Source organism: Sinocyclocheilus rhinocerous, unplaced genomic scaffold (genome assembly GCF_001515625.1).
Source record: "Sinocyclocheilus rhinocerous isolate Xijiao unplaced genomic scaffold, SAMN03320098_v1.1 scaffold1534, whole genome shotgun sequence".
Taxonomy (NCBI): Eukaryota; Metazoa; Chordata; class Actinopteri; order Cypriniformes; family Cyprinidae; genus Sinocyclocheilus; species Sinocyclocheilus rhinocerous.
The window spans coordinates 1053152-1078819 of NW_015638992.1; the positions used below are offsets into that span (position 1 = coordinate 1053152).

The 25668-nt window shown below is 35.6% G+C and overlaps 2 protein-coding genes across 7 annotated transcripts in view; one reads left to right on the plus strand and one right to left on the minus strand.

Annotated features, from left to right (window-relative positions):
• LOC107750915 (ran-binding protein 3-like) overlaps positions 1-12311 on the minus strand; it is a 26406-nt gene extending 14095 nt beyond the window's left edge. The window contains exons 1-7 of one of the 3 annotated variants that reach the window (XM_016566488.1): positions 12259-12311; positions 9496-9551; positions 7850-7886; positions 4738-4824; positions 4511-4582; positions 1735-1800; positions 173-274 (exon numbers count right to left, since the gene is read on the minus strand). In XM_016566488.1, coding sequence (XP_016421974.1) covers positions 173-274; positions 1735-1800; positions 4511-4582; positions 4738-4824; positions 7850-7886; positions 9496-9551; positions 12259-12280 — 442 coding nt within the window. In that variant the 5' untranslated portion in view covers positions 12281-12311. Of the gene's footprint in view, positions 1-172; positions 287-1734; positions 1801-4510; positions 4583-4737; positions 4825-7849; positions 7887-9495; positions 9552-12258 lie in introns of all 3 variants that reach the window. The other 2 variants (XM_016566487.1, XM_016566489.1) reach the window with 2 other exon arrangements.
• Positions 12312-16988: 4677 nt separating this feature from the next.
• LOC107750916 (C-C motif chemokine 25-like) lies at positions 16989-22205 on the plus strand. 4 transcript variants are annotated; one of them, XM_016566491.1, is made up of 5 exons: positions 16989-17025; positions 18302-18383; positions 19311-19428; positions 19774-19885; positions 20664-22205. In XM_016566491.1, the coding sequence occupies exons 2-5, from the start codon at positions 18320-18322 to the stop codon at positions 20676-20678; spliced, it is 309 nt and encodes a 102-aa protein (XP_016421977.1). In that variant the 5' UTR covers positions 16989-17025; positions 18302-18319; the 3' UTR covers positions 20679-22205. The 4 variants fall into 4 exon arrangements, with proteins under 4 accessions (XP_016421977.1, XP_016421979.1, XP_016421976.1 ...); XM_016566493.1 differs by having other exon boundaries at positions 18305-18383; XM_016566490.1 differs by lacking the exon at positions 16989-17025 and adding an exon at positions 17648-17726.
• The last annotated feature ends 3463 nt before the right edge of the window (positions 22206-25668 follow it).

The window sequence follows — 25668 nt, forward strand, 5'->3', positions numbered from 1 at the left end:
TATATATATTAAATATATATATAAAAGAAAAAAAATCGGTTTTGACTAAGTTTTACACATCTGTTCTCAACAAAAAAAGCCTGAAATGTGGTTCTCTACAGTACAGTCTGAGACCTCCACAGATTCTGTTGCTGTGAAAGGCAGCAGTGAGCATTATGGGAGATGTACGTACTGGTCTTGACGGATTCTGTGAGGGTTTTGGCCGGAGGCGCCTGTAGAACAGCTGGCCTCAGAACACTGCGCTGCTGTTCTTTGGGCTTCTGACTGGGAACGCCTGGAAAACAACCTACTAACGGATTGAATCAGAAACCAAACGCCGCAGCATAACAGCACACACCAATGTCTGATAATCAAATAAAAAGCTTTAATTGTAATTCTCATGCAATGGGATGTTCTAAAATACGGAAAAGCTTTCTAAGTTTGTGCTGTTATAGTTAACTAAAACTAATCATCTTTAACTATAATTAAATTAATTATACATGTAAAAATAACTGTTAAAAAAATTGTCTTCCATAATTGAAATAAAGCTAAAATAAAGTCAAATAAATATTAGATTAAAAATGTAAATGAAATTACTAAAACAAAAAATTGAAGCTAAACTGAAATTTTTAAAACTAATAAAAAAGACAAAAGCTTAGTGCTGGGCGGTATACCGGTTCATACCGATGTTTATTTTTGTTATGATATGAATTTTTAAAATACCGCAATACCGAAGTATGTCGCTTAAACAACGTTCGGAACGCGACACTGTTTGAAAGGGGTCCCTTTTCACTGTTGCACTGTGGTGAGGGAACAGCTGTATGTGTTACTAAGCGTGAAAATTCCGAAACTGAAGCTGTAGAACTAATAGAACGTGATGACACAGAAGAACTCATCCACAATATCCACATTGACCGCCACAAATATCCACCGCCCCCTGCCATCAGCTCCCGCGTCTCACAAGTGCGACTTCAGCACTAGATTTAGCAACTTTCAGACCCATTTAGCTGCTTTTTCCCATAGAATATTCATACTGACAAACCTAGCGAATTTTTTGGATAAACCTTAGCTATGGCTCAGACGCAGGCAGTGTGCTGCATGAGACAAAAAAGTAATGTAGCCAAAACAACCGCATAGCCGCTCTTTAGTGTTAGATGCATGTTGATTTTATCAGACGATGCCGCGATTATAAATGAGAGTGACTCCTGGTTAACATGTATTAAAAGGGGTTGTGTTTAGTCACTATTTAGTGTGGTATTTTTTGACAATATTCACTCATCATGACAGTAAAATAGGGCATTCTAAGTCAATATACTGCAGTATTTCCTCTCAATCAGTAGAACATATGGTTAACACCCGGTCATGCATGACAAAAAAAATACCATCATGTACCATGAAACCGGTATAATTTTGAAAAATACTGTGATATAAATTTTTGGTCATACCGCCCAGCACTACAAAAGCTCATAAATTACTAAAATGAAAAAAATGAAAAAAATTAAAGAATACAAAGCTAATTAAAATTATAAATCAATAAATCAATAAAATTGAGAAGAATTTTCATTTCGGTGCATCCCAAATCTTTCAAACGCACAAGATGACTTTTTAAAAAAAGTACTGAAAGAGGAAGCTTTACAGTCAGACCCACTGTGACGAATTTCCCTAATCTCTCCTGCTCTAGAGAGCAGATTCATGTGTTGCATTTGTGTGTGTAGATGCAGTAAAAGGTTCAAAGCAGGAATGAATTGATCTTACCTGCGCTTGGGGCCTGGCCATGAATTAGTGTGGGAGGTTTCAACCTGAACCCGACAGGCTTCTCTTCTGAGACAGACAAACAGAAGCATAAACATTAAGATGACAAACCAAACATCCCTAACGCAAGACCAGATAAGAGCTCTCAGATAAACAAACACTCAAAGTCCATCTGTAATGCATGACGCAATTCTGCCTCAAACACATCAGTCAAGAATAAGACACTGCAATTAAGGCGTTTTTTGCAACACTATGCAAGTTAAAAGGACATCTGATGCTTTTCTGTCAGAAATAGGAAAAAACTAACAGTTTAGTACTGTTTAAACATTTTTTAGATGTACACGGCTTCAATTTTTACAAAACAGTAGGCAGTACGCTTTATACACACCACACAGTATACACTAGTAATTCAAACACAGCATGTCCATCTCTGTAGGGCCCTCACACTGTGCTTCATATCTACAGCCTCATAATGGCTCTGACCACTTCCTGTTAGACCTTAGTCCCCCACAGGCCTTTGGGCTTGTTTTAGCACATTCCAGACAGTAGCCGACACACATTCGGGTTTAGTGTGCTTGGCTGGGTTTGTGCTCTTTCTAAGAGAGACCAAAATAGAAAGTTGCCTTCAGATGCATGCACAGCGTCTGCCATTTACATTACTCTGTGTAACACGTTATCTAGAGGATGAAAGGTCTGATAACACTTAGCAAATGTGCTTTAAATGAGTTTTATACTATATATAACTAGGGGTACTCCGATTGATTGGCCGATAATCGCTTTGGGATGTTTGATCAGCGGTCTCTATAAAGCCGATCTCATAAACCAATCTCAAGCTGATGACGTGCCTGCCGTCAGAGGTTTGGCACGACATGCAGCCGCACCGTCTCAGTCCGGCGCAGGTAAAATAATTATAATGCTGAAGGCAAGGTACACTTCATATTTCTTCATTAAATAACTTATAAAGTAATTTGAAAACTTTCTGTGAGACATAATTTCACAAACAGCGCGAGTGAATCACCCCGCGTGCTCTCTCTTTCACTCTCAAAATGCGCAATATGCGGTGCGTATTTTTTCCGCGCTCATGTTAACGGATTTTAAAGCGTTCACACTGCAAATGTTTGCGGTCCAGCAGTGCGTCCCAGGAGCGGTCTGCAGCAGTGCAGCGATTGATTCTACACCGAGTTTGCTGCAAGCGCTGAATTAAAGTGACAGCTCATTATTTGCGTAAATATGAAAACGAAAACGTAGTATTTACACCATAAATGCATATAATTAAAGTCTACTGTTTCACAGTCAACACATATGGCTTTTTGGCTAGGTTTAAAGGAAAAGAGCACTTTTAGATAAACAAGGCAATAATAGACGGCATTCGTGGAGGTAGGAAAACTAAGTTCTTTATGAACCGCAGGATTGCTTGTAATAAAGATTTAAATGCAAAAAAGGCAGTGGAGCTGACTGTTTCTGTCAGTGGTAAGTTTTAATTTAGAATGTTTGTGAAAACATAAGAAAAGTATTTTAAATGTTTTGCCACTTGCTTGAGCAACTGTGCTGTTGCTATTGTGCAACAATTGCACAAGTGCAATTATGCACTGCATAATCGAACATTTAGGTGAGATAAATATATTTTAGAAAAATGTCTAAAAAATGCTCCCCTCCACCCCTCAAATTAAAAAAATCCCCTCTCACAAGAGTCACCTAAGAGGGGAATTCATTTTCAAAAATGAAATTCAGACCCTGAATAAATGTCTAAATGTCTTTTTTTAGACCCTAAAAATTTTTATTTTTTTCTTCAATTAGAATTATAATGAATACATTTTATGTTTTTCAACCAATTTAATACAATATACAATTTAATACATAAACTACACACACGCATACATAAAGTGCCTCAAGATAAAATAAAAAAATGCCATCACAATTTCATTAATGCATCCCATTAATAGATGGAGAAACCTGATTTGATGACCAAACAAACAATATGGCTTTATTTAGACAGGCAGGAAAACGTATCCATTTCAAATTTGTTTAGGTGTTTTTTTTTGTCTGCATAAAAAAAAGGAAAGAAAGAAATCTGATGTTTACTAACCCAGTCCAAACCACATCCCCATGTGAAAAATGAAAAGTGCGGACAGTCACTCCTGAAGATCATATTTGAAAACCAAATTTGATGTGTGCAGCGTAAACAAAGCCTAAGACTGTCAAACATGACAAAAACTGTGGACGGCCGCAGAACCCTGTAAATTACACTGAGTAACAGATGTCCTAACCGAGACTGGCGTGATGAAGCATCTAGTGACAGGCAAAATAAGCAAAAATTTATTTTTATATTTTTGATTAATATCATTGTAAACAGTTTTTAAAACTGAAAACTACTCTAAAAGCCCTCTGACTTAAGATAATGTTTTATATAGGTGGGCCTATGACAGATTTATGAATTTGTATTTCTTATTTGAGCAGTCGATTACACTGAAACTTGAGTAAAAACATTTTTTCCTATCCAAACAAAAAAAGATGCAGAGTCATGAACCCAAAGCAAGGCCAGTTCTGGTTTCTATTTCTATTGCACTGTGACTAATAGCTCCACCCACTGTGAAATTTCATTGGTCCAAAACCTTCCTCCACAACTGCATATTAAAGATCTTATGTTCTGATTGGTTGAAAATTTGGTATGGATAGAAAAATGACTTGACGTGGGACACATCATGGCTGGTTAGGACACAGTGTTAAGTTTAAATCTTTATAGTAGCCAGAAAGGATTGAAAAGGTGGCTGGTTCTTACCTGGCTCCGAGTCTGAATTACCAGTTGGAGACTGGCATAAACTTGAGGGCATAAAGATATTATTCTTGGGAACTGTTGCAGGAAACAAAGAAAGCACGAAAGAAAGAGAGGATCATATGGGAGTGTCTCACCTTCAGTAAAAATCAGCCAAATAATACTCAGAATCCACCCCCTTCAAAGTGAACCGTGCCAATCCACTGCAGTGACAAGGATCGCTGTAGACTCACCTGAATGTGACGGGGGGAACTGGGTCAGAGATGAGGTCCTCTCTCTCTTTACCGGAGGACAGTACTCGCCATCATCTCGATCTGAATCTGGAGAGCATAATTCAACCAATAGATCAATCAGAAACTAAAACTAGTGGAGCACTAAAATTCAGGGCACAGTGCAGAGAACTGAAAATGCTTGATTTAAATTAGCCTTTTGCAATACCTAATTATTCTAATAATGTTCTAACAATTTTTGTGCAATTATACTGACTTCTACCGTCAACTGATGTGACTTTAGAAATTACAAAATAAGGATGCAGAGGATGTAAAAATAAAGACATCTGTATAGGAAATCATATTACATTTATTAAGTCAATAAATGCATTATTGACAAAGAACGGTTGACCAAAAAAAAATAAAAAAATTTGCTGAAAATGTGCTCACCCTCAGGCCATCCAAGATATGGATGAGTTTGTTTATTCACGAGAACAAATTTGGAGAAATGTAGCATTGCATCACTTGCTTACTAACGGATGCTCTGCAGTGAATGGGTGCCGTCAGAATGAGAGTCCACACAGCTGATAAAAACATCACAATAATCCACAAGTAATCCACACCACTCCAGCCCATCAGTTAATGTCTTGTGAAGTCAAATGCTGTGTGTTGCTGTTTGTAAGAAACAAATCCATTATTAAAGTGTTTAAACCGTTATTTCGGGACAAAATGAGTCCATAATTCATAATAACGTTTCCTCCAGTGAAAAAGCCCATCTCCTGTTGTCTCTCACATCAAAATCCACCCATATATTTGTTTAAAGTCGTTTAGGATTGTTTTGGCTTGTAAACGGTGTTTGATTTGTGTAGATTTCTCTCCTGATTCAGACAAGATGACTTTCTCACAAAAGAAAGCAATATTATGGATAGAGGATTCGTTTTAAGTTAAAAACGTCTTGATGGATTTGTTTCTTAGAAACATGCAGCTTTTGTCTTCTCAAGATATTAACTGATGGACTGGAGTGGTGTGGATTATTGTGTTTTTATCAGCTGTTTGGGCTCTCATTCTGACGGCACCCATTTACTGCAGAGGATCCAATGGTGAGCAAGTGACATGATGCTAAGATTCTCCAAATCTGATGAAAAAACTCATCTACATCAGGGAAGACATGGTAGTGAATAATGTTAATTTTTGGGTGAACCATTCCTTTAAATAAGACCATGACCTCCAAATAACTCTCAAACCGACGTCTGGATGATACAAGCACATCTGCATCCTACAATATATTTCATGAGACATTGTGTTAGTGTCTCACTGTCTGCATCTCATCACATATCATATACAAGTTACATTCCAGCAAAACATCATCATCAGTGGGTGTTTACATAAAATATTAAAAACTTGAATCGTTGCATGTGCACAATGTGTTTGCTCCACGTCAATGTTTCTGTTATCGGCTGTTGAAGGTTTTATTTTGAGAGTAACAAATAGGGCATTTTTTTATATTTTCTGAGACTATTTATGATGCATTACAAAATTGTATTGCATTAAACCCCAAAATAATATCTCTCAACTTTTTACACACTCAAGCATGCATCACAATTTTAGCCACCAAAAATAAGACAAATATTGGCCAAAAAATGAACAGAAACATTAACCGATTCAATAAAAGAAACTGACAGAGCGAAAGCAGATTGCATGTGAAGCTGTCCAGATTTAAAAGAGTGCACAACAATTTAACAAGTCTATGGCAAGAATACTGCAGTCAATATGCAAACGTGATTATAATTTAAATTTAAAATTCAAAACATATTTGCATTTTACAAGACACTCCTCTGGGATACTGATTGATAAAGAGCGCACACATCCATTTGTCTGTCCTATGCATTTATATAGACAGTGTGAGCAGGGCTCTACGCTTACTTTTCTTTAGTGCTCAAGTGCTCCTAACTTAAAAAAAATTAGGAGCACGTTCAAAATTTTAGGAGCACCTTCTAATCAATAATCCAAAATTTTATCAAAAAGTAGCCTTCCCATTACGAGGTGATATTTGACTCCTCTAACTTTATTAGAAGTATGTCATCTTTTGTCAAATTCTTTAAAAAATTATATTTTATAAGCTTTTTAAAAATTTTAATTAAAACGACAGAATAAGAGTAGAATAAGAAATATAAGTTACCAATCAAATGAAATCAGTATTAACAAAATTAATTTGTAGAGGTGGCACAGAAGAACACAAAAGTGGCTTGGTGTACTTTCAGACATTTAATGAGGCTCAGAAGTGGAATGAGTGCAATTAAATCCATAAATTCATGATGATATTAATCTTTTAAATATACAATTTTGAATATAGAAATATTAAATGATTTAAATAGCTGAAAAGATACTTTAATAATGAAACTAAAACTGTCAGCAGGTGGCGGCAAGTCACTGATTTTCATCACTGAATCATTCAAGAATATAGAAATAGAGCAAAATCAGACAATAGTGTTATAGTCAGACAATGTAAGTCACTTAATATTAACTTCTTGTTTATTGAATTGTATTGTATTAAATCAGTATCACATTTACAAACTCCTTTAAAAATCATTAAAAGCTGTCACTCATCTTAGTTCATCTCGATCTCACATTTATAATCAACGAAGCTCTCTACACTGCGCAATGAATCTCTTATTTACACCCTGTCTACACTTTGCTTATGAAAGGATTCGTGAGATATGTCTGTGATACATTACTCAACGCTGCAAAAACACGTAGAAACCTTTGAAGCTCCCCTGAGCGCAATCACAAGCAGGATGATGATCGGGTCAGTTGACTGGTGCTCCTAAAAAAATTTTCATAGTCGCACGCAGTAGTTTTCAGTCGCAAATGCGACTGAAATGGTCGCACTGTCTAGCCCTGGAGAGTAACATTTCATGCAATATACTGTAAGGAACAGATGTTCTTTTGTAATACACAAATCAGTTTGTTTTCTGAATCAGTTTCGGTTCTGTTTTTGGCACATCATAAAACAGGTTCTCCAAAAAAAAGAGCAAGTACCCTGGGAAAAATAGTTTGTGTAATGTCCACAATTTTTAGCAGCCAATAATTTTTACTTCGATGCATCACTAGAAACAAAAAAACGTTTCAAACTTACCATCCCCGTCCTCCGCACTCGACCCATCTGCGGATCTCTGGAACAGGCAAAAACATAAATTAATTTGGTCACACAAAACTGGACTACATCACAGAGAAACACACTGTACAATGGAAAACAACAGCGTAAACAGCCCTGTTTTCAAATAATTTCTCACCAGAGCCAAAACCATCCCGCTGAAATGCAGAGTGTGTTTAATTTGCTTAAACTGCTTTGGGGAAATCACATTTTGAGGGTGATTTGTATCTGTGCTAGTCAGTCGGCAGCTGAAATTCATCTCACTACCAGCCAAACTGGCCAGCTGAGTTTGTGAAATTACTTGCCAATGCTAAAATTTGGTAGGTACCAGGTGAAATGTTCATGCCTCGCCTGAGTGTTTATTGAGAAAATGTCTGTTTTGTTATTGTAATAAAACTCAAAGCTAAATTTAATATTTCCCAGTAAGTGTCTTCCATCATAACATCCTCAGGTTATTATGGGAAAGAGGTTTGTTTGGCTGGCAACTACAAAATTCACAATATCGTGGCTTCTAAAAACAGCAGTTAAAGCTGCAACATATCATTTCTAAGCCACCAAATGGAAATGCAATTGCAACCAATGGCTTGAGTTTACAGTAGAACTTCCTTTTGGACTAGAGAATGGTGGAAAAAAGTGTTTAAAACTCATTTTTGCAATGCTGTTTGGTGCCTCTAGCAAAGCAGAAATTACACAATGCCACTAAAGCTGGAGATGGACTGACAGTCGGTTTTATCGATATTTTATCGAGTTTTTCTTCTGTTGAGCACAAAAGAACATATTTTGAAGAATGATGGTAACCAAACAGCTGATGGTAGCCATTTACTTCCATAGTATGGAGAAGAAGAAAAAAACTATGGAAGTCAATGGCTGCCGTCAACTGTTTGGTTACCAACATTTTTCAAAATATCTTCTTCTGTGTTTAGCAGAAGAAAGAAACTTATACAGGTTTGGAACAACTTGAGGGTGAGTAAATGACTATTTTCATTTTAGGGTGAACTACTCCTTTAAGCATTTATTCTTAAGTGGATATTAGTTTTGAAATATTGGACACATCAATATATGGCGCCATTTATAAATGCAGTTTCAAGAACTGCATGCAAGACGGTGATTCTAATGTAATGCATTTCATGTTTTTTTGTTTAGTAGTTGTTTTTGTATAATTATTATTAGTAAACACAATAAAGAGCCAGGACAGGTGGCTATTTCTTTCATTTTACTGAGCTTACTAAACTCAGTGAACCTTAAAACACAGTTTAGAGATGAGGATGGTCAACCAAAACACTAACTCTAGAGTGACCAACTAATATTCACTCCTGTATACCCAATACTTTAAACCGTAATTTAAAATGAATTACATTTATGCAAAGTGCTTAGATTATGCAAAGACTTGTCGTTATTGTTAATTGTGTTGTTCTTGCTGCTGCTAAAACATTAAATATCAGTTCTGCATATTGCTTACTGGACATATAAACATACAAATAATCAGAACTGGTTGTATGTATACATACATACGTAAATAAATGTTGTTCTCCACTTACAGTCGGGGCAAATGTTGCAAGAAATAAAGAAAACAATGGGTTTGACCATTTTTTAATGAATTATTCCTTGAAGAATCAGAACGAACAAACCTTCTGTGCCTTGTCCTTCTGAAACACAAACACTGGAGGAGCTATGGCAGGCTTCTCTGTTAAAAAGAAAAACAGAAAGAAAATTAGCAGGAAATAGATACAATCCCCGTACGCCTCTCCAAAATCCTACATTAAGCTGGTGTTTCAGCTGAAATTTTACTTTAAGCAAGAAAACAGCTCAGCTGCGATGTACTAATGTTACAGTTCAGATCGATCCAAGTTTCATCCTACATTACACACAAATATCCAAAGTCACAAGATAATCATTCACAAAATAGGTCATTTCCTAAAATGGTTTATTTGAGGATAGGACATGACTCAAACTGGCCAAAAGTATCCAAAGCAAATGCTTAACGTCATATCTTAGTTTAACAACCGCAGATCAGAACTATCCATGCCCAATCTGTCAATTTTAAGTTATTTCCCACTGTGTTAAAGGCAACAATCAACTGACAGCTTTGCCTGTAGATAATAAAGCAAAGAAATGGCAAGCAAAACACTGAATTAAACATGCAATTTTGTAGAAAGAATGAAATGGTATTTCCTTGTTAAATACACTGTAATAATTGTTTTATTTAAAACTTCCAAAAGTCATTTTTACAGTGTTGATAACGGGGGTCTGAGGCATTTGTGTCATGCATAAAAATACTTGTTTACAGATAATTATAAAATAACTAACACATAGCCTCCAGTAGCTTGTTGTTAAAAAAAAAAACTATTTGACAAAAGACTGCAATGTCCAATAAATACCCACATTAATTATTTTTGGATAATTAATCCAAAAATATAAATTAAAAAAAATAAATAAATAAATAAAACTTGTAACAAGTTAATAACTGTGGCATTTTACAGAAATGCTACAATTAATAATCATAATCATAAAGAACCAAATGAAAGGAAAGCAATCTCTGTTATAGAGAGGAAACCACAATTAGATGTAAATAAGGTGTGCATTATGCTAAGTAATTTTGAAGTGCCATTGCACTTGAAGTGCTGAATGCAAAAGTCACCAAATGCATAAATATTCTAATAATTTCATATGAGCAACTAACATTCACGTAGCTCAGACAAGCATGGCACTAGCTTGATTCCCAGAGAATGCATGAACCAATACAAATGTAAACATTTAATGCATATCACTTTGGATGAAAGCATCTCCCAAATGCATAAAAAATACATTATTAATGTTGTCCATTGCATTGAAAAGCCCTATCAACCAACCACTGTTTTTTTAAACCACAACCTGTAGTATGTCCTTGCCATCACAAGCCTCTGGTAATCTGATCAAGTGGGGTTAGTAACCAGTCCCTGCAAGCCAAACAGTCTCTAAACAGTGTTGTCAAAGAAGTTATCTTATTTCTTATCTCATCTCAAGCCAACCAATAAAACCCTAGACACTTCTGGCTCAATTAAAAGGCTTTAAAATGATCGTCATGCTTTGTAAATAAACAAAGACACATGATCTGGCTGACACATCTGGTATTTTTAGCTGCAGGACTTTGACAGCAACAAATTTGGTGGCTAATAAAACAATCATTCATAAGGAACAGTACAAAGCCTGTTTAAGATGATTTGCAAACCACTAAAGAGTGCAATAGCACAGTGCATCTGTAAACAGCTGCTTTCCCCAAAACAAATCACAGTCATCTGGGTGGCTCATTCAGCACTGTAAACCCATGCACATCAATGTAATTAGGTCAAGGGGTGAGGTATCCACCGATGGGTGATCTCACCACTCAAGGCTGCTGTATTGGAGGACTTTTGAGCCCTAAAGGGGGGGAAATCATGTGTGCATGAGGTTGCATTTCACCCCAGGCCAGGAGGGTGGGCGGGCCTGCATTAGCACAGGCAGCGGAGCTGGGTAACGCCACAAGCCGCGAGAGCGGCACCGACAGCCGGCTTGCCCGTGAACGAAACACCGCCACCTGTTCCGGACTCCGTTTTCCGACTACAAATCGATGCATTTATTGGAATAACGTCAAAAACAGACCGTGCATCCAGATCAGATCGAAACCAACTACGAGTTGAGCAACTCACTACCCCACCCACCATTTGCTTTCGTTTCGTTTCTGTATACGTTTAATTGTTAAGCATTGGACTGTCTCAATAAAGAAGGATAAATAATTAAATATCACTTCACAAACTGCACATATCACTGATACAGACAGGCTAAAGATAGACGTCTAAGCCCATAAACCACGATTAGATTAAAATGGCACGTTGCGAGAAAAAGATATCCTAATAGTATTAATGTAGATGCATAATACAGAACATTTCTGCCACATATTTGAAATACTGAAATGCATGCTAAAGATACATATGTTAATCCTTAATGCATTAGCATGCTCATAGAAAAGCGTCATTCTTGAATCCCTTGTAATTACGCATGAAATGAATTATTATTTCACAGCGTGCGCGCGGATGTGTAAGTTAGCACGCGAGCGCATCGGGGGGAAGCGCGTGCGTTTCCACCCGCCTAAAAATCAAAAAGAGAAACACACCGAGGTCAGTCCGTTAGCAGCACAACACACTCACATACACACACGGTCTGTCAGTGCGCTGCTTAGCACGCGAAGCTAACACACTCATCGGCTAACTGGAGCTAAACATCCACACACACTCCCGCTCAGAGCCGCGAAAGCGCGCAGACCGGGTCACAAACACGCGTGGCGCTCTCACCGACGCTATTATGGCGTGTACGGCTCATGGTGGCGGTTTATTTGCTTTATTTTACTCCTTTTGCGGATTCACACGGTTGCCTACCTTCGTTCGCCAAGTCCGCCATTTTACTTCTCCGTGCACGCCCACAATGCACCGCGGCACTAGTGCGCTTTATTTCTCAGAGCAGCAGCACTTGAAATACATTTACATTTGAATATCATTTTTCAAGTCATTTGTACACGAATCTTTACCATTTTACGTATCATTAATGTCAAAAACTAATATATAACATTTTAACTAATATTATAAAGTAAAAAAGGGCAAATAACGTTAATATTATTATAACATCTAGTTCACTCTAAAATATGATATATTACTACTTGTAAATTATCCAGTATGTCTTGTTGCTTTTACTAACAATATTAATTACTATATTAAAAACGATTAACATATTACATTGCGTAAAAATTAGGCTATTATAATATAGTTATTAATCAGTATTATATTGTTTTACTATTAAAACACGATTTTCATTTATGTCTTGTTGCATCCACTAACAATATAAATCCCTATTATAAAAAGATTATCTTATGTCAGCAATGCCTAAGTATTAATGTAATAGGTAACACAATTATTTTATTATTTGTAAATAATTTCCTGTCTTGTTGCTTCTATTGACAACATTAATTAAATAACGATAATAATAAACTATTGTCTAAGTTTAATTAAGCGTAATGATTACTTATAATAGTAGTAATATATTACTAGCCACTATTTTTTCTGTTTTATTCTATTACAGAACTATTTTGTTGTGTAAATAATTTTGATTCCTTTTTATTTATATATTTTTTCTCCTTCTACTAATTTTGTTATTTTATGTATGTATGTATGTATAAATAATTATATATATTACTGGAATCTATTATTTCTGTTTATTCTATTTATTTCTGTATTATTTTTATTCCTATTTGTTTTGTAGTAATGCAATATAACCACTAGATGGCCAAGTTTGTCAAGGCTGTATCTTATGAACTCTACAGACGCACTTGATGTTTGGCCTGAACTTCACTTAGTTTGATCTTCTACATTTTTTAAATAGGTCTATTTGTTTAATTTTAATTTAAAAATTACGTATTTGATATTTTATTTGATTGTTACAGTAGCCTAACTGATTATTTTAAAGTATTGGATGTGTTTTCGTTTATATGTAATAAACTGCAGACTGTTGCAGGTTCAATCCTGAGAAGAAGAGAAAACGGAAAGTTCTGATTTACAACAATTGTGCTCACTCAACTTCTGTTCTTGATAAAGACGTTTTTCCCCATGTTGCACACAAACCCTGACCCCATCAACTTTGGATAAAGTCTATTAAACGGCAAGCAACTGTGCTTAATAGATAATAAACAAGAAGAAAATGTTCTAGAGTGGGATCTTCTCACAATGGTTTACAGAGCCCTTGGGCAAAACCCATGTAACCACATGCTACTAGGCAGCATACAGACCTCCTGACAGACATGAAGATGAAGACAAATGTCAGTGATTATTTAGCGAAAAAAAATCAATGGAGTCATAATCACTTGATTGAAAGATTTAGATTCTTCTCTGAATGAGAAAACAGGTACATTAAAGGGCATCATATGTATAAACAGGTGTTATTCTCATTGTATCCCAACTATTTAGTACACTCTAAAAAATGCTGGGTTAAATATAACCCAGCGCTGGGTTAAAAAGGGACAAACCCAGCTACAGCAAAACAACCCAATAGCTGGGTCAAAACATCCCAACCGCTGGGTCAAATATATATATAGTTGTTGGTCTTGTCATTAAAACCAAAAAGACCCATGAATAACACTTAAAAACGAAAGAAAAAGAAATCATTGCATCCCGTGAGAAACAAACAAAAGAAACCAGATTCAGCTCTTGCTATGGATCAGAAGAAAAATGAGACATCATAAACAGTGACCCACGCTATCACATGGCCACTTACAGATCCCACGTTCCCACATCAAGCTCTGGCGTCTCAAGACAACTCTGGAATGGAAACAATGGGCCAAAGGGGCAACACATTTAGAATACATGATTTAATGTTCTGGTGACAGAAGAGTTTGAAATATGATTCAAAACACTGTTAGAACATGATACAACTTGAGATATAGAACAGCTTGGGAAATAAACGCTCCAATTCATCTTTTCACTTTTTTAAGGACTCCCTGATGTTTTTCTGCACTCAAGTTATTTTTGGTACTATGCAGGTCAAATGTCTTCAAATATGAATCTGTATAATCTAAGAGTAACAACATTCAGTGTAGGCCTATTTATGGTTCATTGTGTGTGTGGTTTGTATTTAGAAACACTCATGTTCCAGTATTTAAACTGTGAAAACATGCTTTATTATGGAACTTTTAGGGACAGATTTCGAGAAATGTAGCATTACATCACTTGCTCACCAACGGATCCTCTGCAGTGAATGGGTGCCGTCAGAATGAGAGTCCAAACAGCTGATAAAAACATCACAATAATCCACAAGTAACCCACAGCACTCCAGTCCATCAAATAACGTATTGCGAAGCGAAACGTTTTTTGTTACAAAAATCTGAATTCGAATTCTGTGTTACCTTGGCGACGCAAGAGTTCGTGACGGTGTCATTCTGTAAACAAGCGTTATGGAGGATGATGACATCATACAGAAAGATAAAAGAACATTTGCTGACAGTATACTATAGTAACGTAAAAATACTGTATTCTACTAGAAAAAACGTTCAAACGGAAATACATCTATACCTCGCCGTGTTCGAATCAGTTCGGCCCGATGACGTGACCTGTGTAGATCGATTCACGGACAAATGACTCTTATGAACTGATTCTCTTGATGAATCATTCAAAAGACTCAAGAGTTAATCAATCTAAGGAATTTTTCTGACGAACCGTTTAACAAATGAACTTGAATCCGTCAGAGCGGCAAAAAGAATCAACATATGACTCAAATACATATAAAAGACTCAAGTGCAGGTTCAGTGTCATTGTAGCAATACTTCAATATCCATCAGGATTAGCTTCTCTTATTTGCACTGTTACAAAAAGCAATCATGTATTCATACAGTCTTGTTCTCATTCTTTATTATCAGTTTTACGGCTTATCATAAGGCTTATGGTTATGCAATGAAATCTGAAAAAAAAAAAGTTAACTGATGGAATAAATTTTTTTTGTTTGTTTTTTACTTATAATATATAATATTTCTGGTCATTTTAATGCATAAAATTACTCCAGATTCATTTTGATTGCATTGTAACAGAAAATCAAGTAACTTATAAAGGTGAACAGACCCTCAGCTGTAGAGTTTACACATGCTTTGAATTTCCATGAAACTCTTTGACAGTTTCCCTATTCAAATTGAAATCAACGCTTAGAAAAACAGAAGAAGCTTACATAATAGCAACCTGACAATCAGAAAGTAAAATGTCGCTCATTGAGATGCCACGCCAAAAGGTTCTTAAGGTAGGAAACATGATATGCTATAACATCTGTGCTTTTAAGCTGAAGCATGTTTGTTTCTTTGGAAGTTGAAATCTGATGCACATTCTCCTGTCACTCGTTTTTTTTTGTGTAATTGCAAAATGCTAGAAGTCTCATTCAACACGAGTCAAGTTTAAACAGCCCTGCGTTTGGCTTACATTTCTTAAAACGCTGCAAGGCCCGAATTTGTGCCATAATTGTGTTTCAGATTTTTTTTCTTTATATAATACCTGGCAAGAACTGAATGATCATCATCAAATTAGACACTTTGCAAGCCAAACAAAAATGTGCATTAATATGAGGCTTATACAGGAAAATTAAGAAATTCTGGTAGTTTTTGACCTGTGCTTATGTGATAAAACCCAAAACAGCTACTCGATATTTTTGCATTCACTTCCTAATGATTAATACTGTGTGCAATTCATACATATTTTCATGCATTATTACTGTGACAGATTTAATTGGATTAATGAAACATTTTCATGCATAATGACTCAAATTTCTATCTGATCCTCACACAATCATATGGCTTCTGAAGGCTCATGAAGATCATGCATGAACTACAGTTGTCCATTTCAGCTGTACTTTTCATTCTTTTTGGAAACAAAATAGCCTTGACAATCACTACACTGTAAAAAATAATTTTTTGAGGTTGTAAATCAAACAAAGATTCATGGAATAGGTTTTACTCCAAAATGTAATGTTTAATTCAGTGTGTTACTTGCCATTTCTTAATAATTATTTGTGATATCTACTAGCAATTTTTGAATGAAATTAGTTTTTGCAGCATTTTTCTTCTGTGCATGACTACTTACATTTTTCCATTATCAAAACAATGAACTGTTTAAACCATTATTCAACAGTACTGAATAATGCAATGCAGCTTTTGGCTTCACAAGACGTTAATTGAGTGGTGTGGATTACTTGTGGATTATTGTGATGTTTTTATCAGCTGTTTGGACTCTCATTCTGACGGCACCCATTCACTGCAGAGGATCCACTGGTGAGCAAAGTGATGCAATGCTACATTTCTCCAAATCTGATGAAGAAACAAGCTCATCTACTATACGAGAGTGAGTACATTTTAAGCAAATTTTTATTTGAAAATGAACTACTCCTTTAAAATGATATGATGGTTAGCCACATCAGAATAAAAGGGAATACATACAAAATCCTGATAGACAAATCGGTTACTGTGGTTTTCATTTAACCAACCATGAAAGTTGATCCTCGTGAGGGATGTGGCTTCACCTGGCTCAGATATCAGGGTTGGGTTCATTATAAGTCAGTGCAGCTGGGAAACCTGCACAGAATCCTGGTACTGGGAAGAAACTACGCTTTTGTAGACAAACAAGGTGAGCAGTCTAATATGAAAACAACATCATTTTACAGCATCTAATGTTTAACGGCAATCCTTTAAAATCTAGACTCTTTAATGATGCAAAACGGTACAATTTTAGTTTTTTCTTTGAAATGCCGACCTTCACCTGTTGGGTTTCCGAGTCCATTTGACAGTGATTATTGCAGTTTTACTGCATGCGCTGGAGTGACCGGGAAAAAATTCAAACACCGGTCAATGTTCATTAATGATTTACTAAAGATAAATTAAGATTAATGTTTATTTTATAGTTTTCTTCTCATAAAATGTGTAGGTTTGTCTTTATGTTGCCAGTTTTGTTCAGAGATGAGGAAATTATATTTTTACAGCATCTGTCGTAATTTTAACTGCTTTCTCCAAATCTGATGAAGAAACAAGCTCATCTACTATACGAGAGTGAGTACATTTTAAGCAAATTTTTATTTGAAAATGAACTACTCCTTTAAAATGATATGATGGTTAGCCACATCAGAATCAAAGGGAATACATACAAAATCCTGATAGATAAATCGGTTACTGTGGTTTTCATTTAACCAACCATGAAAGTTGATCCTCGTGAGGGATGTGGCTTCACCTGGCTCAGATATCAGGGTTGGGTTCATTATAAGTCAGTGCAGCTGGGAAACCTGCACAGAATCCTGGTACTGGGAAGAAACTACGCTTTTGTAGACAAACAAGGTGAGCAGTCTAATATGAAAACAACATCATTTTACAGCATCTAATGTTTAACGGCAATCCTTTAAAATCTAGACTCTTTAATGATGCAAAACGGTACAATTTTAGTTTTTTCTTTGAAATGCCGACCTTCACCTGTTGGGTTTCCGAGTCCATTTGACAGTGATTATTGCAGTTTTACTGCATGCGCTGGAGTGACCGGGAAAAAATTCAAACACCGGTCAATGTTCATTAATGATTTACTAAAGATAAATTAAGATTAATGTTTATTTTATAGTTTTCTTCTCATAAAATGTGTAGGTTTGTCTTTATGTTGCCAGTTTTGTTCAGAGATGAGGAAATTATATTTTTACAGCATCTGTCGTAATTTTAACTGCTTTTTGACAACACAAAGAGCTTTCTTAATATGTTACTGATATAGGGTCAAGGCCGGAGAAATGAGGATAAGTGTGTTGGAAAACGCGCCTTCTGTGCTGATAAGGTTTATGGAGGCTCTCATGAGAGCATCTATTGTGTGGGCATGTGTTTGTGAGTGTATCTGGTGAAGCGGTTCATGATTTTCTGTCTCATTTTGACAGTAGAGACACTGGGTAATCATGCGGTTCAGCATCCTCTTCTTCATCGTCCTCCTGGGATTCCTCTACCTCACACTGGCACAAGGTAAAAAAAAAACACAAGTTATGATTGTATTACAAACAATCAGGCTCTTTTACACCAAAAACACTTTTGCAATGTTGAAGTTTAAGAAAATATACACATTGCACAATAGTTGATTTTTGATAGCATCGTTTAGTTTGCACGTGAGATTCAGAAAAACAACAAATGAATGCATTTTTAAATTTCAAAATCAAATGTCAAGGGTGTACTTTGCCTATTCAAATTATTTCTAAAGAGACAAATGAATTCCAATGAATTGATTAAATGGTGCAGCAATTCACGTTACATTGCATTATTTTAAATGTTAAATAAAATCACTAAAGTTTGGTAAACATTTCCTGTTTTTGTCATATCCATACCATTTGTTTGCATATTATTTCAATGATATTTAATTATCCTTGGTATATATTATTATATTAAAGTATATTTTTACAGCATCTGTCATAATTTTTCATATTGCATAAGATAGTGTTTCTTTTTGGAAACAGTAATTAACAAAAGGAAATGATTATATTGCTTCCATTTATCCTCTTCAGTTTTGAAAACTAACGCAAATAATTAATTGAGAAAATATAAAAGAAATAATAAAAATGGTAAAAGTACTGAAGACAGTGTGTCCACCTCATCATGTTCCTCTAATTAAGTTCTAAAAAGAAGTCGTTAAACATTTTGTGTTTTCTCTGCAGTATATGTGTGCACTTTGACTATAGTTATTGAATTCAGTTTCACTTCTAATGGCTCTGCTAGCAGTTCTGGTATAATAAGCACCTGTGTTGTCTTTCCACCCTTTCCTTGTTTGCCACTATTTATGGTTTTATGAGACATTCATCCATAAAATCATCCATCTGTAATTGCCTGTAAAAATAGTTATGTTATGATTCATTGATGCATGTGTTTATGCCACTGATGTGCACGTATGTCTGTCTGTAGGCTCGTATGAGGACTGCTGTCTGCAGTATGTCAGGAAAATTAAACCGTCCATTAGGAACAAAGTGATCAGCTACAGAAAACAAGAGCTGGACGGAGGCTGCAACATCCCAGCTGTTGTGTAAGAAACTTATATATGTTACTTAGTAAATATGAAGGCTATATGAAAATAAATAAATCTGCATTGAATGAAATATCAAAAGGATTAACAGTACAGTATTCATTTTTTTTATAGCCTCGTTTACTCATATTTATGTATATACTGTATACATGTATGGTTGGGTCTTAATTTTTTCCGTAAGTGAAGTGAGTGCATAAATTGTTTAGACATGTGACGTGACACACAGTGAAGTGATGCAATAAAATGCATTGCACTGCAGTGAACTGCAGGAGAGAGATCGGTCTTTGTGATTGCCTATTTTAAACCTCATAATTAATTATGTTTAATGTAATTGTCTCCCCACAGCTTCACATTGAAACGTGGCCGTATGATGTGCACCGACCCCAGAGAGAAATGGGTCCATGAACTCATGCGGAGGGTGGACATACTGACAGAAAGCTCATTTATGAAGAGGAAGGTGTGTATATTTTGAAGTGTAACTATTTCACTATTAACTATTTTAATTTAATTTTAAGCATTTATAATCAACTATTGACTTAAATATTTATTATCATTAATTATCATAATATTAATTATAATAAATGATCATTAATTAAAACCATAATCTCAAAATAAAAAAGTACAAATAAAAAATAAACATTAACTGAAATAAATTTAAATATGTAAACTGTTAAACCTATTTTTATTTCAGCTAGTTGTCAGAGCAACATTTCATATTTTTAATTAGTTCAAGTTGAAGTACTACTAAAACTAAACTAAAACGAATAAATACTAACTGATCACTCTAAAAAATGTTGGGTTATTTCAACCCAACTTTGGGTCAAATATGGACTAACCCAACTTTTGGGTTAAAAATTTAACGTAAAAATTTAACCCAACGGTTGGGTTAGTCCATATTTGACCCAAAGTTGGGTTGAAACAACCCAGCATTTTTTAGAGTGATGAATAGTTTTATTAAAAAGTAAAAAAATAACAAAATTACTAAAACTACAACTGAAATTAAAATGAAAACAATAGATGTAAATAAAATCTTATTCAAAATACTAGTATATCAGATCATGCCTACAGTGTGACAAATGAATTTTATTTTAATGTTTTCCTTAATATCAATTAATAATAGGCTAAACCATAAACATGGCATGTGTGATAATTATAAAATAATAATTTCGTCAAAAGACGCTATTTTAAACGTGAATCTGTTATTAAATCCCTTATTTTTGTTTTTTGATGTACAGAATTCACGGGGTTAAGCAAGCCAGTGGCGGCCGAGAGAGGACCAGAGGGAAAACAGCTCGAGTGTCTCGGCCAATCACGTTCTTTCTTTGAGTTCTGGCTCTCCGAGGGCACATTTCAGCATGGATTGACCGATGTTCTCAGTACTTCCATGTGTTCCGCCCTGTGCTCTATCTGGTATCAGGTGGCATTTCCTGTTTCCAGACTTTTGTCGCTTCACTGACGGACTGCTGGTTAAATGCTCCGAATGAGAGATGGCCATTATTTTCCCTCTCCACGTGCTGCTGTTGTCATCACTTCCAAGCTCTGTGTAAAACCTTGCGAGCTGCCTGCTTAAAAAGCCCAAAAGTATTCTTCGGTTTAGTGCATGCGCACAGCTGAACACAGCCTTTATTGGATAACGTGCGCAAATGAGGGCGCTTGGCGCATGCGCACTACAAAGATTTATCTTTGTCCAGTGTCTGAACTTTTCTCTCGAAAGTTATGAGTGATAAAAATGTCTTTGTACTCGTTTAAGCTATAATCTCGGGTGTATTTTAGTCTCCTCACACAAGCACTGACCCGCGTCTTTTGTTTTTGCCATCTTCAGCAGTCAGTCTCCTCCGTTTCTTTTCCGACTGTGAAACAAAGCGCCGGTTCAGTGTTGCCACCTTGTGGAGAAACTGATTACTGCAAAAAATAAATAAAACGTGCATACAGTATGAGTGTACTGTGCTGATGACAAAATTACCCAAAAAAACGCCTACAAAGTAAAAAGTGACTGCATAGTAATCAATCAGTGCTCAATTAGCTAGTGTTCTTCATGTAATCCGCATTTAAATTACAATACATTTAAATTGCTTTCTTTTCAGTATTTAATAAAATGTACATTTAAATTTCTTCTGCTTTGTCCGCTATATTGCAATGCATGCAATGCTGCTTGAACATACTGACTAGGCAGCTCACTAGGTTTTGGAACAGAGCTCATGTGTATAGTGTTACCTCGAGGGTCGTATTAAGCTACTGTATTATCAACTTTCACTTTGATTTACCGCTTTTGCCCCACAGTATCAATAAAGTCAGTGTGATAAAAAATATTATTAGTCGTAAATGTGGGTGGGAAGGTTTTGCAAGCAAAGCAGATAATCCTTCTATTTCCTTATGAGTTTATTATACTGCTGACGCACCGCCAAGTGATTTTTGAGTTTGTATGATATTATAATGCATTGTAAATTACGATTTGTTATTTTGCTTAATGCAGTGAGCTTAACAAGTGATTGTTTTATAGTTATTGATAGAATGAATATTCATAGATCTCTTTTCATAAATGCATATTTTCCATTTGATATGTTTGGTAAAGTTTTTTTTTTCTTCTTCTTTAATTTAAGTGGAACTACTGTTTTTTACTTTAATGTTCACACTTGATCCAGTGAGAATGTATCTTTATAGAGGAAGTGATGCATGTTTTATCGTTCGGCTGTTTTGAAACCGGATCATAAGCTCTTTGGGTTCTTTACACTGCAGATATTTTCTTGTATATCAAAAATAAAATGTTTTGAAAATAACTGGATTTATTCTTTTTAAGTGATGCATGCATGTATCAGATGTTTCTGCTACAATCCCTATTAGACGATAAGACACAAATAAGTCAATAGTTGTCATACTGAAAGTATGGAGCTATAAAATGAATGTAGACCAGTTGATTTTAGAAGAATTTGATGAGATTTTTTGAGTTCATACGAAGATCTCAGAATTTTGATTGCAGACTTTAGTATCTTGCAGTTACATGTTTTAAGACACATGACAGTAGTAAACAAATCTGACAGTCTTAATCCATTTCAGATTATATTTAATATAGTTTTTACTGTGTTGTAACCTACTTTCACTTTCCTGTGAAACAGAAGAGCTGTTGCGCAATAAAACGGGGTCAATAAAAAGCCAGAGAATTATAGCCTATGGCTCTTGTGAAACAGACTGTTAAATTTACTTTCTAATGGTTAACTTTTACATGAAAGTACTGTGCTGGCACCAAGGTACAATGAGGGTATCAGATAGTACTTTGAGAGTACTCAAAGTACCAGTCACAAAGAACCTTTCCTAAAAGAAAAAAAATTGTCTTTTTGACGTAAACATACAAAGTGCCACAGTATTCTACCCAAAGGTTCTACTATGGCAAATCTCCAAAAACATAGTGCCATGCTATTGTTTTCTTAGTGAAGGATGTGCCAAACTCTACAATGCAAGCATCACTATCTTGTCACAGCTAATGGCAAACGCTTTAGACACGCTGTCTGAATATCTCCCTCTTCTGCGGGTTCCAGCATGCTGCTGTCATCCTGGAGTTCTCATTTCACGTGTAACGTGTGAAATCCCATTTCTGCACCTTTACGGCATTTTTCCTTTCTCTTCCTCGCTGGTGGTGCAGGAGGCCGAGGCATGTCTGCTCAGATAGCATCTCAGCGAGATGTGCCATCAGAAATTGGCTTCCTTCCTGATAAATTGTTTTTCAGTTGCTACAGTTCATTCTGCCTTTGAGGCAAAAAATATCCTGCAGCAAGGTTGGATTTCTGTGCTTCAAATGAGAAATGTGGAGGCCGTAAAAATATAATGTACCCTGGTAATGATGTGACTGAGTGAGGAAAACATTTCTTTTTATCTTTCCCTGCGTGAGAAGCACAAAGCCTGAGAACTGAAGCATTACACACAAGTCAATCTTTACTTTTTAGCTGTTTTTAGTACTTTTCTAGTTCAGTTCACAAACAAATGACTCTCGTGAGCCAGCTCTTTTTAGTGAGTCAAAAACATTCAGTGCAACCAGTGTAATCCCATTCAGAAAAATGACTCTAATAAATTGGTTTATTTTAGTGAATTAACAACATGGGTACTTTGAAACTAGTGTAGTTAAACACACAAACAAATACGGTGGCCGAGAAGTGCAAAACAAATCACAATTCTGAAAACAAAAAAACTAATTACAAACGCAAATTCAAGTCTAAACAACAATTCAGAAAACATTATAACAAGTCAGAAAACACAATGACAAATTCGAAAACAAAATAACAAGTCAGAAAACACAACGACAAATCCGAAAACAAATTAACAAGTCAGAAAACACAACGACAAATCAGACAAACCGGAAGAGGTAGGTATAGTTTGAGACAGCGCCATTGGTTTGGGATTACTCACTGCTGACTGGACGAGACATCTGTCAATCAACGTATACAGGGAAGAACCAGCCGAAGAACAGCAGAGTCGTGGTAGAAAGTTCGGAGATGGTATTAAAGTAGCTCAGTTTAAATGTATTGTATGAATTGCCCTTACTATGGAATTAAAAATACGGGGTGTCTATTTACATTTAGTTAAAAGTGGCTGTAAATCATCAGCTCCAGTGGCGCAGATGAATAAGCGCCTGTCGTTGGCTTATTGACGCGATCGACCCGGGTTTGATCCCGTCTTTTGCCGAACTTTTTTTTCCTCCCTTTTCAAATCTCGTATTAGCAATGGATTCTATTTACACTAAGTGAAAATAGCAGTATTTTTAGCAATATGCTATTTACACTAAGTGCAAATACCTATTTACACTATGTTAAAATAGCAGGATTTCTACTATCAAGTATACTACTTGTTGCAAATAGTGGCAATTATCTGCACTTTATAATTATGACATTATAAACTACATTATAAAACCGTATGCAATAATAACGTATTGAGTGTAAATTATAATTTTAATTTTAATTATTAAATGGATGCCACCTTATAATGACTCCTATAATCCGGTTCTTTTTAGTGAGTGAAAAGAATTCAGAGCAACCTGTGCAGTGCAATTCATGACTCTGAGTCGGTTCCTTTTAGTGAATCAACAACATACGTAGGGTAATACGGGACAAGTATCTCAAATTATGAACAAACGATTGTAATGAGCAGGTTCTTTTTAATTAGTCAAAACATTCAGCGCAACCTTTCTTTTTAGTGAATTAACAACACAGAATGCAACTAGTGTAGTATAGTTAAAGAACATATTAGACTCTTATACGTCGGTTCTTTTTAGTGAGTCAAAAACATTCAGTAATGGTGTAGGTCAATTCACGAACAAATTACTCTGAATCTGAATCGTTAAAAAATTCTAAGTTCCGGTTTGACGAGCTCCTTCACTGACCACTCGTTTACTAAAAGAACTAGAGAGAGTACATGAGAGTTGGTTACTTACTGAATCATCAGCTGATTCACTTAAAGAACTGCAATTGATCGTAACTTTCACTGATGTCCGTACTGAAAGCAAGAACTTTTAATCTCTAAACAATTTCATTGTCTTCAAAACACCAAAAGTTCTGTCCTTTTTAGGTGTAAACTGACCACTTTTTCAAAAGTCTGCCGGGCAAAAAGGGATTGTTACAAAGAAATATACAACAATAATGTAATATGATGCCTAAAATGTGTGCATTTGAATATTGAATACATGTACCTTTTCAAAAATTAACCATGGTTTTATAATAGTAAAATTCTAGTAACCTTTTTTTTGGGCAGATTGATTACCATTTGTATAACCACCGTTTTACTACAAATACAATGGTTAAACTACGGTTAGTGTAGCAAAACCATGGTTAATTTGTGGTTACCATGTTTACAATATATATATATATATATATATATATATAGTATATGGTGATCGGGCACTCGGGTGAATATTATTATCAGGGATTAATGCATAAAAAAACCAATTCAGGTGCACAATAAGCTCATCCTTTCAGAGCTAGTAACGCAAAATATTAGGAAAGCACACAGCGTCCAAATATGTGGGTCAGGTTATATATTGAGGCCACAAATGTAAAAACAACATTCAAAGCTCATTTTGCCTAAGGAACCACAACTCCATACTTCTCCATTGTTACTTTAATCCGAGACAACTGTTATCGTTGCTATTGGTGGTTTCAGGAGCGCTTGCATAGCTTAGAGGGATTAGATTTCCTCTTCAAAGAGGTTTTATTTAAGGCGACTCAGTACTGAACATGTTGTAACTCAGTGCAGGAA